This window comes from Manacus vitellinus, unplaced genomic scaffold (genome assembly GCF_001715985.3).
Source record: "Manacus vitellinus isolate BGI_N305 unplaced genomic scaffold, ASM171598v3 scaffold_16_pilon, whole genome shotgun sequence".
Taxonomy (NCBI): domain Eukaryota; kingdom Metazoa; phylum Chordata; class Aves; order Passeriformes; family Pipridae; genus Manacus; species Manacus vitellinus.
This window is the reverse complement of record NW_021939189.1, coordinates 11,229,473-11,247,713: the sequence shown is the minus strand read 5'-3', so window position 1 is coordinate 11,247,713 and position 18,241 is coordinate 11,229,473. Positions and strand designations below refer to the sequence as shown.

The 18,241-nt window shown below is 40.0% G+C and overlaps 1 protein-coding gene across 8 annotated transcripts in view; it reads right to left on the bottom strand.

Moving 5' to 3' along the window:
* The window catches only part of MYEF2 (myelin expression factor 2), a 31,585-nt gene that overhangs the window by 5,511 nt on the left and 7,833 nt on the right, over positions 1–18,241 (bottom strand). The window contains exons 2-16 of one of the 8 annotated variants that reach the window (XM_018069730.2): positions 11,168–11,400; positions 9,905–9,957; positions 8,637–8,644; positions 8,434–8,527; positions 7,390–7,581; positions 6,582–6,735; positions 6,131–6,180; positions 5,980–6,043; positions 5,706–5,807; positions 5,464–5,514; positions 5,318–5,389; positions 4,943–5,041; positions 2,882–2,953; positions 1,470–1,672; positions 1,308–1,359 (exon numbers count right to left, since the gene is read on the bottom strand). In XM_018069730.2, coding sequence (XP_017925219.1) covers positions 1,308–1,359; positions 1,470–1,672; positions 2,882–2,953; positions 4,943–5,041; positions 5,318–5,389; positions 5,464–5,514; positions 5,706–5,807; positions 5,980–6,043; positions 6,131–6,180; positions 6,582–6,735; positions 7,390–7,581; positions 8,434–8,527; positions 8,637–8,644; positions 9,905–9,957; positions 11,168–11,400 — 1,499 coding nt within the window. The remainder of the gene's footprint in view (positions 1–1,307; positions 1,360–1,469; positions 1,673–2,881; positions 2,954–4,942; positions 5,042–5,317; positions 5,390–5,463; positions 5,515–5,705; positions 5,808–5,979; positions 6,044–6,130; positions 6,181–6,581; positions 6,736–7,389; positions 7,582–8,433; positions 8,528–8,636; positions 8,645–9,904; positions 9,958–11,167; positions 11,401–18,241) is intronic. The other 7 variants (XM_018069732.2, XM_018069733.2, XM_018069731.1 and 4 more) reach the window with 7 other exon arrangements.

Below are 18,241 nucleotides of genomic sequence, written 5' to 3'. Positions count from 1 at the left end.
ATTTACAGACACTGACAGAAGGGTGAGTATTGACAGGCATTAACTGAACTGCAGATTAGTCCAGTCCACTGTGTTCATCACAAAAACATATCAAGCAATAGCAACAATCAAACAGTTTTGTTAAGAAGCTGCAGAGCAAAATGAATGTCTTTAAAATGATGCAGTTACCGGGTTAGGAGTGGTGGATAAGTAACATGCACTATTCAATTCTCGCCAAGTCTTCTTGAGGTTGGACACCCAACTCACGAGGCATTATTTTTATGAAGATGTCTTGATACCTCTAAGAATGTTCAGTTCCCTGGAGCTAATGAGTTTCTGCTTATGGTGTGTTATAGCACATCCCTCCTGAGCCCCAGAATGCCACTAGGAACAAAAAACTTGTCCCTAAAATATATGACTTTATTTTTAAGTATCATATAAGACTGGCCTTTCACTGAAAGAAACTGAACACGGGGAGACAGTCTTTGTATTTCCTTATGACACTGACACGAATACAATCTGTTGCTTGTAATTCTTAAAAGCAACTGAACATAATTACTACATCTGTTAGCTGAAAAAGAAATGATTAAAAAACCCAAATTCTGAAAAATCTGAAAGTTGCCAGGCATTTAAGACTTAAAAAAAGAAAGAACTTGTTGCACTATATCCTCCAGCTACAAAAATAACATCAACACCTTATAATTTTTCATAGTTGAACTGTGAGTTCCATTAATATCAAATCTGCAAACAGCTGTATAACTGTCTTAGACATCAGCAGTGTTTTAGATTATTTGTCTTTTCTGTCTCTCCAAAATAAAAGTCATCCTGTAATTCAGTTAAAGCTTTCTGTTCTGAAAGTGTTTTCAAAACACATCATGTATTTTTATACCCAAGCTTTATTTTTTGTTTACTTCTGTGAAAAGACAAACTTTTCTGAATTACATTAAAAAAATTACTGAATATTTGTAGCAATCCTTTATCTTATATCAAAAGGCCCCTTATTTCTTAAGATAAAGGGGAACATTACAGCCTTCAAAGATGCTAATCAGGATCATCTGTATGCCTAAAAAACCCAATCTGCCACTTTGGCAAAATTACTATCTCTGATTTGATGCAGCACCATTTCTTGAAGTAATGCATGACCTGTACAGCCATGCCTAAAAATTATTTATATAACTCAAGAAAGCTGGGTGAAGTAAGAAAGATTAAGCTCACCAAACTGTCCTTCAGAGTAAGGCAACAGTTTTGTCTTCCTGTCCTCATCTAATAAACACCACATAAAACATGAAGCTGATGGAGCTGAGCAGGGGTAAGATTCATATACATACCACACTGACTGAATTTCTCCTTTAGCTTCTGCCAGGTCAAGTCAAAAGGAAGCTAGAATGAAAACACATTATTGATAACAAAATATTACAAAGAGAAAAAGAGCATGGAATCAAATATACACACAAAATAAGCTTGTGGTTTCTACATATTCAATTGCTTACATTTCTCACAAATATCTGGTTGCCTTTAGAGCCCAATCTCTCTCTTATGCCACTTCCCATGGGGCCAGGCACAAACCCTCGGTCGATGTCGATGTTCCTGTCCAGGCCTCCACCCATGGCTGGTCCCATTCGATCGAATCCGGAGCTCATCCGATCCATCCCCATTCCTCCAGCCATACTGTTCATACCACCCATTCCACCACCTACACAGAGAAAGAAAGGGAGGATAAAATAAAAATCTCTTTTCAGTAATAAACACAAAAGTATTTTGTATAAAAATAAAATTCTTGCATTAGGAGAAAAATAACTTTATTAGAACTGCTGTAATATAAACCATCACTTTCATACATGCACAGTGATTTATCCAGTAGCATGGCTAAGATTTTAGGACAAACCATTACAAGACACAAAGTGTCAGTTCTAAAATAAAAGACCAAACTGCATCAAGCTGTTAGTCATACAACCTAATGTAGCAAAATGTTGAACACAAGTATTCAGATTCAAAGGCTGTCCTGTTTAATTAATAAAAATGTTACACCCTGTACCAAAAAGATCAAGTAAATAACTGTGGCCATGCTAAGATACAGATAATTTGACCAAATACACTATTGTTTATTTGGCTTCCTGCATTTACATTGAGCTTTAGTTAATGCAGCAATACCCACACTTAATGACAAAATCTTCCACAGAAGGCATTGTTTTGCAGAGAACAGAAGTTACTGCCAAGCACTGTAAAGAGCATGGACTTCCCTATGATACATGCAATGAAATATATTAATATATATTATATAAAAAGAACTAAAAACAATGGCATTCAAATATTATTTCTGGATTCGTAATTAAAAATTAATGTACAGCAAAACTATCAAGATCATTCAGGAGGGACATTCTTTTTAAGCCTTATGCCTTTCAAGATTGGCACTAGCAAAATTTTAGTTTCTCATCTGTTCTAGCCTGAGGAACTCAGACATTTGCTGCAATACAATCTTAGTACTGGAGCTTTGCACAAAGTTAAACTGAGTAATAATCTGAAATTCAAGCCTGATTTTTTATTTCAATGATGACTGATTTCTGAGGTTCAGTTTCATGAACTTTACACAAATATATGTGCCCATCTCTCTCTTTTCTGGAACACAAGTTTACTTTAATCGCCTTTCCCTCCAAACTAGAAGTTAAAACCATTTCAAAACTAAGATAAGAGAAAGACTATATTACCAAGTTTTCTTCTGAACTTTTACCTCAACAAAAGAGCTTTGAAAACTATTAGACCTGCAGTCACATGCAACAGAACTCTACTTCTTCCATAGACAGTGAGACACTACCCTACAAGGAAATCCTCTGATACAATTACATGTACACCACATCATTACATTGCCTATGCATTTATGTTCTATTGAAACAAGTTAACCTACTCATTCCAGATCTTACTGGGCCCATGCTAGGTGCTCCCATTCCTCCTGCAAAAACACCAATCATTGCACCACCTAAACAGAGAAAAATAATGAAGTGACATACACTGAAACCACCAGTTAGTGACAACAACAAAGCACACGCTGATGAAGTGCACCGATCTCAGTGTTACCTGGCACTACATATCTACAGAGCACTTTAACCTGTGCTCTTAATTCCTCCCTTTCTACTATGGGATTTAAGCTACTCTGATTTCTTTCTAGCTTTTCTCCCCTCTGACAGTCTGCCAGCAGCACAAACATGGTAAAACTAAATGAGCCACTTCCCACATTGGGAAGAACAACCTCAAAACTCAAGGCTTCATCTTATTTGAACTTCACAGTACAAAAATTCAGCAATTCTGCTCCAAATCAAACATCCTCAATTTCACTAATTGATGCCACAGCCCAATCAAAGACACCCTCCTTGGTCTCAAGGTTACTAAAGCCAAATGCCTTCATAGTATTTCCTCTTAAAATACCATCAACCTAAATATTGTACTGGAGTACAGTAGGACCTTCCCTGATTAAACACGGTCTCTATTAACTACTGTATTTGTGAGTGCTGTAATTTATTTAAGGTTAAGTTGGGAAACTCTAATCTTGATTCTCAGAACACTCTTTATATGGTAAGATTGCTGACAGGTTGCAAGATGAAGCTTGCTGGGTCTACTGAATGAAAGACTCCCCCACCAGTTTCTCACAGTGCCCATGTTCGTGCATTTCAAAACCAATGTATTACCAGAAGACTCAGAGCCCACTGCTTCCATGAACATTTACAACTGGAATCACTTTGCATTTTCACTCAGGAAACACTGGATGTTTATCCAATGCTGCAAGTAGCCAGATTGAAAGTATACATTCTAAGACATTAATTCCAAGGCATTAAGCCTAGCTCAAAGGACAAGCTTGTTATGTTCTTATCACTTCCACACAATTATTTTGTGTTTAGTTTTGGGCCTGTCATGACAAGAAGGAGTGTACCCAAAAAAGGGCAACAAAGCTGGTCAAGGGTCTGCAGCACAAGTCTTGTGAGGTGCAGCTGAGGGAGCTGGGAGTCTTCAGCCTGGAGAAAAGGAGGCTCAGGGAAGACCTTATTGCTCTCTGTAAGGTTGCAGAGATGGGGGGGTCAGTCTCTTCACCCAAGAAACAAGTAACAGAACAGGAGGAAATGGCCTTAAATTGCACCAGGGGAGGTTTAGATTGGATATTAGGAAAAATTTCTTCACAGAAAGGTTTGTCAGTCACTGGAACAGGTGGAGGAAGGAAGGGGTGGAATCAGCATCCCTGGAGGTATTTAAAGTTATGTAGGTGTGGTATTTGGAGACCTGGTTTAGTGGTGGACTCAGCAGTGCTGGGTTAAAGGTTGGACTCGAGGACCTTAGAGGTCTGTTCCAGTCTAACGATTCTGTGATTCATCCAGGTAACAGCACAGTAACAAAGTGCAAGAAGGCTCTACTGTTAAGCACTTCCAGGCCTCTGAAGATAGAAGAGTAACTCCTTTGAGGGAACCCCACTGTCAGCAAGACATCATCTATAAACAAAACAAAGCTGCCTCAGAAGAGGCAAAGAAATACCATCCTGAGCTGCATGAGCTCAGAAGGCAGGAAGAAAACTGAGGGCACTAAATTCACCATTCCTATCCAATGCTACGTGATTTGCAGTAAAAACAATGTTCCACCATGCATTTGCAAACAGGCTCTGGGGAGCCTGTTCCAGTGCCTGACCACATTCTGGGTGAAAAACTTTTCCCTAATATCCAACCTAAACCTCCCCTGACACAGCTTCAGGCTGTTCCCTCGGGTCCTGTCACTGGTCACCACAGAGAAGAGATCAGGGCCTGCACCTCCTCTTCCCCTCACGAGGAAACTATAACTGTGACAAGGTCTCCCCTCAGTCTCCTCCAGCTGAACAGATCAAGTGATCTCAGCTGCTCCTCCTACAGTTTTCCCTCCAGACCCTTCACCATCCTCACAGCCCTCCTCTGGATGCAATTTTCCACAGAAAATTTAACAGTTACCATACCCATCCTTCCAAAAGACTCTCCAAAACCACGGTTCAGTGCCATCTCACCACGACCAAATTCCCTTTCCATGTTTGCTCCCATTCCACCACGGAACATTTCTATAGAGAACAAGGCAAAAAACCAGGAATATTCTGTTATTAACATCGAAGTTTATGCTCCGACAATACTTGTTTCACAGCTGCTTGTTTAAATAGACGTGGGTCTAATGCACAAGTCAGAGGCACCCATTAAATGTTTAACTCTCACGCCAGTTACTAGGCCTCCACTCAGGCAACTGTTTCCTCTGGACTCATCTATATTACCCATCCCTAAAGGAAGAGCTTTTAATAAATAAATATTAGCAAACTAGTAAGTGTACAGGAACGGTGTTCAACTACCTCCCATTCGGTTGACTCCAAATCCTCCCATATTGGGCATTCCTTCCATTCCACGAAATCCAGCAAGTCCTGTAAAATAAGGACGAGTGTTTTCTATACAGTATTAAAGAAACACTTAAAGCAAAAAACTTCACTGCACGTACCGCCTCCCATTCTACTCATTCCACCAAATCCTGGACCGTCTATTCCCATACCTTTAAACCAAAAAGACAAACAACATTTAGAAGACAGGCAAGATCCTCATGGATTTTTAAACACTCACAGATAGTTAAAATCTCTAAATCACACTATACAAGGCTTCCTTAATCAAAAGTCTGTCATTCTTCCAAACACAGAAGTGACAATTTTAAACTGTACAACTTAAAAATTAAGAATGTGGATTTACCTCCTGGACCCATGCTCCCCATTCCACCGCCCATGCTCAACTGTGTTGCACTGATGGGTTGTCCACCTGGTCCAAGTCCCATACCAATGCCACCAAGACCACCTTGAAAACAACAAAATAAGTATCATCAGAAGAGAGATTTTCTTCTGTACAATACAGAGACCACAGCAAGCAAAAGTACTATTAAACTATGCCAAAAAAGGCACTAAATTGTGCCCAAACATGTATCATCACATATTAAGTGCAAGCAGTAGAAAACAGAGTGTGCACTCACGAGGTAACTGTGAGCCTTTGCTGTCCGCAACACGGAAATCTTCGTGAGGAACTGATTTGTCATCCTGTTAAAAATCAAGGATGTCATGCCACGATCCTTTCAATGTTTTGGCAGAGACATTATAAGGTAGCAAGAAATGTAAGCAACTCACCATTTTTACATGCATGGGTCTATCAAACAGGAATTGTCCATTGAACATCGCTGAAAAAATGCAAGTCAAGGAGTCTACAGAAAGTAATTTTACTATTTAAGAAGAATTAATGTAATAACTTATTTTATTTCTGTAGAATAATTAGGACGCTTATCTTTCCTTACCTGATCCTTAGAATGCCAGCAGATGCAATACAAGCTGTTAGGTACATGGAAGTCAGTTTAACAACTGTCATACTCTTAGATATTTTAATTTAGTTCAACACCACCAGGAACTTTTAGACTTTAGCAGTAAACTTAGTCACTTTTACAAATGTAATCTGTACACTATCACACTCTACCCCCTATACACAAGCTACAAGGCAAATAAGCACCATTTGCAAAACTATGCCATCAGAAGCCATTAAAGACTAATCCATATTTGATCAATTGTTTTCCAAACCCAAGGATACATATTGCTTGAACAGCTTCAATTGCTTGTTCAAAGGTAACTGTTCCCATCCCTCGACTCTTGCCATCTTTATCTTCTTTGATGTCGGCACGCTTCACAGTTCCAGCAATGCTGAACACCTCCTTCAGCTTCTTCCAGCCAACTTTAAAGTCAAGCTGACACACAGAAATACATCAGTGAGTTCAGTGCACATCTCTGTTCTGCCATTACATTTGAAGAGATTTCCTGCATTGCTGTTAACTCTTCAGCTTCACAAAATGCTTGATGAATGTAAATAGCCATGATTTTGTAATATACACACACTACATCAAAGTCTAAAAGCAACAATTTATTCTATGTACATGTATTTTACTTTCATTAACATACTAACGTTGAGGAATGGATTCGATCTTGAGAAGAGCAGCTGTACTTCCCCAAGCCCTCCTGCAGATACAGTTGTTTCTTGTGCAGGTAAAGAACTTACATTGTTATATTTATTGGAACTTCATTAAGTTAGTCCAAAGTAACTAGCAGATAAACTGAAGTGTATATTTAATTAAAAAAAATGCAGTTGTAAATAGCAAAAAGATGTATAAAATATTTTTTAATCAACAAATAACTATGCAATAATTATAAGTGCATGCCAGCCTCAAAAGTTTAATGTATCTTTCCATGTCCAAAATATGAATATATACAACCTTTTCAGTTGAATATAGTAATTGTGAACTAATTTCCAACTTCCTCTTTAATATATAAAACTGAACTACGCAGGTATAAGACGTCTTACAAAGATCAAGTATTAAAGTTATAAAATGCAGTTTTAAACTTACATTAGCAACAAAAATAGTGGACCCAAGCCTGCCTGCCTGCAAGTTACTGATAACTTCAGGAGGAATGTTTGGATTATTGAGAATAGAAGGTGGTAAATTCATTATTCCAGGTGCTGCATCAGGTCCATGTCCTCCTGGAAACTGTCCTCCCCCACGCTGTAATGCCCTACGAGCATGTTCTCCTTCAGGATCCTGAAACATGGGCAAAATAAAGCCACTTAATGACCAACAACAGGACTGGCAACGAACAAAAAGTACTGTTGAAATTCTACATAAACCCATCAAAATTATCAGCTGATATCCTTGTCCACGTCAGAGGGATCAAAGACTGAATTAGCATGGAGACCTAATTCCCTCACCTCTAGAGGTGGGTCCTTTTAGATGAGGGTTGAGCCATATTGGCAAAGCACATGCTGAGGAAGTGTGCACTGCCACTTCACATGCTGCACCTACCCTAGGGACAAGTAGAGAAGATTTCAAGCTAAAGGACTGTCAGTCTGGCACCTTCCTCCAGGAACTGAATTAATTTAATTAGGTGGTGGATTTGTATTATTTATTAATACCACTATTAAAGTTGTAATAGGATAAGAAGAACTGCATCAGATACTGTGATATAGTACAATACAACAGAAATGTTGGGATTATTTCACTTTCCAGGCAGCACAACTTCTCTACTTCCAGCCCCCTTGTTGCACATATGTAGTAGTCTGACAATTAGCTCCTTCTGTGCCATATTTTGAGGCAGGTAAGAAATGTAAACATAGAATTATTTAGGCTGGAAAAGACCTGATGACACTAAGGTAAGAATATGAAGTTAAAGTTGTTTCAAAGAAAAACAGCATTAGATTATTTTGACTTTAGGATTTTTGCCAGTTCACTTGGGATAGCTTCTGCAAGCCAACAGGCACTTTAGTCAATTAAGAAAATTTCATAAAAACTTAAACTGGAAATTACACATCTAAAACTGTCAAAACACTGTATTGTCATCTCAGTAACTACAATACCTTCACTATTTCAAATTCAAAACAGCAGCAATAACCATACCTCTTTAATATTCAGGGGTCTTCCACTAAGATCATATTTGTTCATAGTGTCTAATGCTTTCTTAACAAATTCTTCATCTTTGAATTCAACCACACTTAGAGAGAACAAAACATTTAGAGTATTAAAATAAAGTCCAAAATGCCAAAACAAATAGAATGTTTGAATATCAGTGTGTTTCTACACACTTAGAAAAAGAAACTTACCCACAACCCTACATCCATGAGATTTGTCATCATATGTAAAGAGAAAACAAGCAAACAAGAAGTCAGTCAGCACATATAGCAGAGCAATGAAGATTCCAGTTAAAGATCCCAGCTCACTGTTAAATAACTATACAAGTTATTTTCAGCTTCAAAATCCATAATACGTGTTCTTTAGTGGTAGCCAATCTGAATTTCTCCTGCTTTCTCAATATACATACCTTTCAAATGCAAGAGAACACATTGTCTCTTACTCTCTTAGAGTCAAACCAGAATTGGAAAAATGCCACACAGATCCATGTAAGGACAATTGGGGAGAGGAGGTGGGAGGGAAAGGGAGGAAAGAAAATAACCCCAAAACATAACCAAAAACCAATCAAGACACTCATCATGTCATTAAAAGCTGCCCACTGACTAAAGAATTCAAATCTACCTATATCGAGTATACCAGTACAATGAACAGGGAGTCTGCAAACCTCTTCAGTATAACAGCAGAATTGAGAAATTACCTTGTAAGAAAATAACCTGATTGACTGCACCAGAATCCTTCTAATAAAGCAAAGAGTAGAGGATTGCTTTAAGTATAGCAAAGCTGACAGCATGTTTTAGTTTTAACAAGTATTAAAGAAGTAATTTACAACAATTGATACAACCTCAGCTAAGACTCAAACCTGCATTTCTCATGTTCTCACTGCAGGTTCAGAGCTGCTATCGGCCCAACTTTTGACTATTTTTAAGAAGACAGAGGAGCTTTAACAATCTTCACTCCTAGTGCCTCATTGCAGGCACTCTGCTGGCTACCAACCATCTCCATCCATTTAGTTTTAGGAAAGCAAATACATTAATCCAGTGTTTAAAGTACCAACCCTGCAGAGCTGTCAAATCAGGCACTTCACACAGTATATTCTTAGCTAACATTTTATACTCATTGGCCCCGAGAATACTACACTAACAAAATTTAAATAAAATTAGTGGTTTGTTGAACGTCCTTTATATGAAACAATTTGTACCAAAACAAAGGTGTTGGCTAAAAAGAATTAAGTAAATGCCATTTGTTAACATTTACAGAAGTACTTTGTCCTTTACAGCCAGCTAGTGTGAGTTGCATGAAAGTGTCAGACTACTTCTAATACAGAATCCTCAAGGCTACCTTAATGAAAATCAGTGTAAAAATGAAACTTACTTTCCAATAACTGGTACAGGTATTATACAAAAATAAAACTGCTGAGGAACTTTTAAACCTCTAGCAGATTGTTGCCCACGGCACTTACCCTTGATTTTCCTTCAGCATCCTTAAACAGCTCCACGTATGTAACCTCACCAACTACATAAGACATACAAAGGGAAAATACCAAGAGACAATGCATTTAAACACCAGTATCTTTCTTTACTGTGCCCCTGTGCACAAGTCTACAGAGAATCACCTATTATTCACCAACAATCAAAACCAGACCAACATACCTCCTGTCAATGGCTATGTAATTTAGCTAATTTTCAGAAATATGCAGCAGCCACATTCTCAAAAGCTAAAAACAAACAACTATATTTAACCTAATTCATACTACAGATCATATTTTGGCCAGTATGATATAGTTGGTGAACAAATTCAGATATAGAGTCCCTTAACCTAACAAATGAAACGTCAACGTTCACTGGAAAGTGTTACATTTATCATCCTACTCACAACACCTGTTTTAAGGTGACTTTCTACCTGAATATCTTCAATCATAAGTTTGCCTTCAATAATAACCAAATTTACACATCAAATATTTCACAGCAAGCGACTCACTTTCTAAAGTAGGAAGTTTCAGTGAATAAACCAATCAAATAGTCACGTCACCTTACAACAGATAAACCAGCAGTTACAGAAGGGGTACTGGCATTTTTCACAGCCTAAAAGCCAAGTGTGCTTTGCATTACTTTTGAAGAATCAATTTTTCAAGGAAAACACAGAACTAACTTTTTACAAAATCCGTATATTATCATTATTTTACCCCAAACTTAAAACAAAATTTTGGGGGCAGTAAGATTTCTCTATCAGAACTGCAACAATAGTAACAAGCTTTTAATACAAATCTCCAGACAAACAGTCATGGCAGCAGTGACAATGCAGACAAAGTTAATGCCACAGCCAGATTCCACCAAAGAAATACAAAACAACTTTTGAAAAACATCCCTTATTATTCATGTTAACACACTTAATGTGTTGCTTAAATACAATAGCCCTCGAAGAAAAAAAGAAAAACTACAGAAACTACAACTAGAGACGAAACACAATCTCTTTAGGAAGTCATGAGGTCATGCATATACTCTCTACTGTCACACCAGAATGGCAGAAGGTTTGAGCACTTCATTTACCCATCCTACCCTGCAATGCAATTGTCTCGGATGAAAGAGGGGGAAGGGAGATAGATGTACCAAGTAAAGGCCAAAACAAAAAAAGGCAAATCAAATCTGTGTGGCTCAAAGGACACATACACTGCATTTGAGTCCTATCCCTTTCTGTGTGAAGTGTATTATAAGGAATAAGTTACCTTTCTCTCTCATAAGATCTTTAATAGCTTGCCATTTCATGTCATACGGGATGTTGCTAATAAAAACTCTATTACGATTAACAGCCTTCTTGTCTCCAGAGCCTGCATTCTTCTCCTTGGAATAGGGCTGGAATCTATTCTTGTTTCCAAGAGAAGGGATTGCCTTCGCTTTTGCAACGTACTTCTCTTTCACAGGTGCTTTCCCCTCTTTTGCTGTCTCATCATTTTCCCTACATTTAAAAAAAAACAAACAAAAAATCCAAACAAAAACACTATTAGTCTTGTATTGGATCATTAGACCATCATAGCTCCTATATATATATGTGTATATACATATATATGTGTGTGTGTGTGTATCTACCTATCTCTATATATCCATATTTATCTATGTAGCTGCCTATCTCCTATGCTATTATAACTTCCAGGATGTTAAATGTTGCTTTTCAAGTTAAGAAAAATAAATTCACATTACAACTGTAATTCCAAAATACATGGTTTTATCTAGAACAAAAATAATAACATTACAATATCAAGTAAAGAAAGTACATCTTGCTATTTCAGTTACATTCCATTTCACGGAATCAAAGAATCTGTGACTGGTTTGGGTTGGAAGGCACTTTAAAGATCATCTCGTTCCCTGCCATGGGCAGGGACATCTCTCACTGCTCAGAGCCCCATCCAACCTTGAACACTTCAGGGATGGGGCATCCACAACTTCTCTGGACAACCTGTTCCAGCACATCATGTCTGTCAAGATTCACAAACACGGTACTATAGACTACTACAAATACCAAAACAGAATGACTCAGTTGAAAAATCAGCTCTTAGCACCCATGCTTTGGTGCTCCCACCATCTTCACATCACATTTAGCCAAGTTACACAATATTCACCCCAAAAGTGAGAGCTGAAACGGTCTAAGTTACAAAGCAGCTCAGTATGCTTTATTCAATGTAATAATAATATATCAAAATCAACTCAATTTGTAAATCAAATTGTATTTTATCTACCACATAAAGAATTTTTATTCACAATTTGTGCCAGATTGATTTTAGACAGAAATTAAAATTCAACTAAGAACAATTACTTTTTCAGTCTCACTGCTTAGCACTACTAGAATTTGAAAACTTGCTAAATGCATGGGGAATAGCTGTATTAAGACATGATATGCACCTAAGACTAATTAAGTTACCAGATATTATCCACCAGAAACAACAAAATAGACTTCTGGCCTTGGTCTTTCAAAAGTTTACCAACAGTAGCTGCTCCCCTTTTAAAATTTTTTAGTAGAAAATTTGCTGCTTCTCTTTTAAAGTAGCCCAAATCTCAAGTTCAATGAAACAATACACTTTGACCAGAATTGGATTAAATATCAGAACTCTTTGGCACTCTTGACATTGTTACTATCCCGAGCTGATTTAATCTGCTACCAGAGGCTCAAGGTGCCTGAATTGTTACTTTAAATTAGGAGAACTGCTGCACTAAAAGATCCACTCATTAAAGCCACACAAATGTGACCCACTAAACTTAGAGACCCACATCACTGTCTACTTAGTTAACTAAGAGAAGCTTAAAAAGTACTTTTACACAAACATTTATTTAAGAAGCTAGCATTATCCACTCGAGCTGGAACAATTAGAAGGTGATGTCCTACAGAACTGACAGAAGTAACTGATTGTGAACCCTCCTTATATTACATCACTGCCTTTACTTTATTTCCCACATTTCAGAAGGCTTAGTTTTTATCTCATTTTGATACTTTGGAAGGTTGCTGGTAGAAAATTAGCCAAAACAAGCATTTCAGTTTTACAACCACAACATATGGTAAGATCACTGATTTTGGATTAGCTGAGTATTTTCAGCTCTCTGCAAAGTTAACCAAACAATAAGTGGAAATCTTGCACTCAAAAGCACATACAAGTAGCCAGCCTTTCATGTATTATCTACTCAAGCTTGGCCACATTCCAGGGAGGAAGAAATTCAAACACATCCATATTCCTCCCACGACTTTTTCCCCAATTCTGAAATACTCATACGATATGAACTTCACAGTCCTTGTGTTTACCAGTGGATTAAGAGGAAGATTAGCAACTGGGAAATGCCTGGACACTCCTCTGGGCCAAGTATTTGTAACATTTAAAACGTTTCAAGTCAATGACATGTTATCTGGCTGAAGCATCCTCCAGTTTCCCTCTGCATCATCCCTCCTCCACACCATCCTGCCCCTGTGACAACATAATTCTTGTGTGGCTGGGTAATGAAGTGAAATGGAGGGAACAATGCAGGAACTGGAGAGAGCCAGAGGGAGAGGAGAGGGAAAGAGTAGAGTGTCAGGTTTTCCAGTCAGAGCAGTTCCTTCCAATCCAGTTCCATTTGCAAATGCAAAACTCCTGTCCAATGAAGCTCCTAGCAAAAATCCAAGTTCTTCCTTAAGTTTTAGGATTAGAGCAATGGATTCTCTTTAGCCCTTTAAGCTCTTTCCTGCTTACAGGATTATGAAACAGCCCCTTGGTGCTCAGTGCAGTGCCCAGGAACAGACAGGTCTCCACACAGGGAATCCACAGGCTCTGCAAGACCTGGCTGTACAAATCAGTAGAGAGCAAAGAGGATACAAGTCTGGCACAAACTCCAAAATCTGGGAAACAAGATGACACTTCACTTAGTCTGGGGATCACAGCCAGTCTCCTGAAAATAGAGGATTAATTAAAGAAACGATTCTTCTTGCAAAACTCATCTGCCAAGATCCACACAGGCCAGTGAACAAGCTGGACGCAGAGATCCTTTTATAGTTCTTACCCTCCTCCTTGAATATTAAAAATAATTTCAATCAAATAATACATTCAAAGTAATGTCACATTAGTCACCTACAGACCACAGAAAAGACAGCCTCAGAATCTATGACTTGACATTTTCTTGAGGGAAAAACAATAGTAATTTCTAGTCTTCACCTTTTGTATGAGCTACACATTTTATAGATTTAATTAACATTTGCCTTTGTAATCATGAGCAAATTTCCAGTATTGGAAAAAAACCCCTACAATTATTTCTTTAAAAGAAAAAAAAAGCATGTCCTCATTGATTAGCAAGAGCAATTACACCTTTGGAAAAAAAACCCAAAGCTTTTGAACTTTCCATAAAGTTTTGGAAACAAAAGACAAGGTTTCCATAAACAAAACTAGCAGCCTAAAACATAATAACCACAAGATACACCAACATGAAAGCCCTAAAAGCTGATCTTTTAAAACCAAATTTCTACTTCTCTGCTCACAGGTGTCCACAGTAAGATCAGTCGAGATAGAAATGCAAGAAGTTCAAAACATGTGATTCCAAAGCACAGCTTTGTTGTGTGGAACAATTCCCACTGCTCAGTACAATAAATTTATGGAAGTGTGCATGTTGAGACCAGGATTCCTTTCCAATTTAATGAGTGCTAATCAAACCAGGTTACTGATTTATTTTTTTAAGTAATACATTTCACCTGCCCACTGACACCTTCATCCTTCCTACATGTTTTGGGGAAGACTAGAAACTGTATTCGAAAGAACAAGATTTGTATCTCTGTCACTAAGAACTCTGCATTACTTTCACACTTCAAGTTGTGATTTCTACTACATGGAATGACTGGGATTTTTCATTTGCTTGTGAGGTTTTGGAGGGAAACGAAGACATTGCTGACAGGAGCTATACAGAGAAATTAAGTCATTACTTCAACAGCAGCAACCCCAAAAGAGCAATAAAAATTTATACACCTAAAAGGAGCAAAAGGGTGACAATCTTCCTGTGGAAATTCAGTTCTAATCTGTGTAGTTTGGAAGCTGAGGGCCAGACTCAGGAGGGAAAAAAGCAAAACCACAACTTTTGTTTTATAGTAATGTGAAATTTATAACTTGTAAACTAAACTAAATTTCACAGGGCGTCAAGTAAAGGCATGAAATATGCCTTTATTCCTCCAGCTTGATATTGAAGTTGGTCCCTCATGCATTTTTTAAACACAACAGTATCAGAGCTGGGCTGCTTGGAACATGTCAAAACTTAACAGACCTCAACAGCTTTGATGTACTGCAACAGTAAGTCTACTACAAATCCATTTTCCCTCCAAGGTTTGAATGAGATTAAACGAGATATGGAAATTCCAACGATCTGAGGCCAAAACCTAGTTCATGTAAAGAGTGACAACCCTCAAAGCCTAACATCAAGAGCAACCGCTCACAAAAAAAGTTATTCATCGTATTGTTCTAGAGAGCTGGTAGTTCCAGCTCCCTTATACTATGTTCCTTTTAGACAAGGATCTGCATACTCCATGTATAAAAATGTTACAATTTACAAGCAAACTTCGTGCACGCAAGTGTGGTTTTTGTTTCTAGAAAATAAATCACTACAGGGCTGCCTTACCACCCTCACGTAAACAAAGAGTAGTTCAAGGGCTCCACAGAACACACCGCCCCGGCCACAAGTGGAAACGTGACCGGCACCAGAAACGACGCGGACACCCCTGGAACGTGTCAATGGTGTCCCAGCCAGCCCTGCCCGCCGGTGAGGCCCCACGAAGGCCAGCCCCGCGCCGCTGGCCCGGCGCCGCCCCCCCCCCGTGCCCGTGCCCAGCCCGCGGCCTCGCCCGCGCTCCCGGCCGTGTGTCTCTGTGCCTGTGTAGCCCCGGCGAGTGCCCCAGCCCGCGGGAAGGAGCCCGGAGCCACGGGGGGTCCGGCTGCCTCCCCCCGCCCGCCGCTGCCCCGCCGCCGCCCGGCCCTGCCCCGCGCTGCTCCTCCGACACACATGTTGTGACGCCCCCCCTCCCCCACCGATTAGCGCTGCCCGCGCCGCTTCCCGGGTCCGCCGCGGCCGCCGCCGCCTCCTCGATCCTGCGGCGGCTGTTGCGCGGCTGCTGTGTGGCGGCGGCTGTTGCTGCTCGGCTGCGGGGCTGCTGCCCGGCCGCCTCCTCGCCCTGCGCGGCGCGGCCGCTCGGACCCTGGTCGCTCTCCGCCATCTCGTGCCCGGGGCCGCGGCCCCGGCGACCGCCGGTTTTGAAACGGGCCCCGAGCGCCTCGGCCTCGCCGCCGCCACGGCCAGGCTCGCGAGAGCGAGCGCGCGCGGCCGCGGGAGGGGAGCGCGGGACGCGCGCGCCGAGGCTTTGCGCGTTGCCATGGAGACCCAGCCCCGGCCGCCATGGCCGCCGCGGGGCGGGCGCGTCGCGTCAGGGACCTCCGCTGAGTCACAGAATCACAGACACAACCACTGGGGTCATCGAGTCCGCACATTAACACAGCACGGCCAAGCACATCGCTAAACCATGTCCCCAAGTGCCACATCTGCACGTCTTTTAAATCCCTTCAGGGATGGTGACTCCGCCACTTCCCTGGGCAGTGTGTTCCAGTGCTTGGCAACCTTTCCATGAAGAAATTTTTCCTAATATTCAATCTAAACCCCCCCGGTGCAACTTGAGGCCATTTCCTATCATCCTACCACTTGTTTCTTGAGAAAAGAGACCAACTCTCACCTGGCTCCAACGTAATTTCAGAGAGTTGTGGAGAGGGATAAGGTCCCCCGGGGCCTCCTTTTCTCCAGGCTGAAGACCCCCGTCTCCCTCAGCTGCTCCTCACAAGACATGCTCCAGACCCTTGACCAGCTTTGTTGCACTTTTCTGGACACACTCCAGCACCTCAATGTCTGTCTTGTCATGATGGGCCCAAAACTGAACACAGGATTCACAGTGTGGTGTCTCCAATGTGAGCAGAGGGGGATGAGCCTGATATCCAGCCTAAACCTCCCCTGACTCAGCTTCAGGCAGTTCCCCTCCAAACCCTTCACCATCCTCCCTGCCCTCCTTTGGATGCTCTCTCATCACTTAATAGCTTAATGTCTTTTTCATATTGTGGTGCCAAAACTGCACACAATATTCAAGGTGAGGCCACACCAGTGAAGAGCAGAGTGGGACAGTCACCTCGCTCATTCAGTTTTAGTTAGAGCATTGGAAGCTTCTCGATGGCAATTTGTTCTATTCTTATAAAAAACAATTTATATATTTATATATTATATTTATATAATATCTATTCTATAAAAACCAATTAAATATGAATAGCTGTAATTCTACTATAAAATTTTAAAATCACATAGGTCTGTGCCACACACATAGTACTAAACATCTTGCATTCTCTAGCATTCGTCCTCTAAGACATTCATTTACTTATGAGGTAGAATCTGCAATATATTCTTCTGAAATTCCTTTGGTTTCTTCAATTCCAGTTGTCTCTTGGGGAAAACAATAGGTTTTAAGTAATATTTTCAGAAGAAGTAAAAACATTAATCATTTGGACAATGTTTAATCATTTCACTGACCATGAGTACAAAAGCATTTCCAAAGGGTATTTCCAAATAGTATATAAACATCTATTATATAAGGAAAGCCATTCAATCCTCTGCAATGAATTTAGATCAGTGGCTTCTGGTTGCTGACCCACTGACCTGGACTAATGTGGGTTTTGGAAATAAACTCCTTATGAGCTGCTAGCACTTTCTTTTGCCTGTCCTCATGACTGTCACAGCAGGTAACATCTGAGATTTCTGAGAAAGCTCAAAGATACTAAGAAATACCTCAATAAGCTACATCCCAGATGAAGGTAGAAAGGCATGTCCAGGGGTCTGATAAGACATGTAATTCTGTTCACACATTAACCATAATTAAATAAGTATCTTGGTATTTGCGATAACAATCATCACTGAAACAGTTAATGTTTACTTGCTATTGCTGTCATTACATTTTACAGCTCTCACTACTGCAGGATGAAGGGCAGTAATTCCCATGTTCAGGTGACTAAACCCTGGTACCAGACCTCTGTTCAATTGTGCTTTGTACAAAGCATCTCAAGTGCTTGTGCTTGGAATCCTATACTCCTTAACCCAGTATTATAGCACGAAGCAGCTGACATAATTCCTATGCCAACAGGCCCATGGATGTTAGTAACAGGAAGAATTACTGAGGTTCTTATACACAGTTTGCCTACTTGTTCCAAATAACTTACTGGCTATTTCAGCTGCTACCTCCTCAAGTTCGTGTACCTTTTGGGCCAATGGGTATGCCT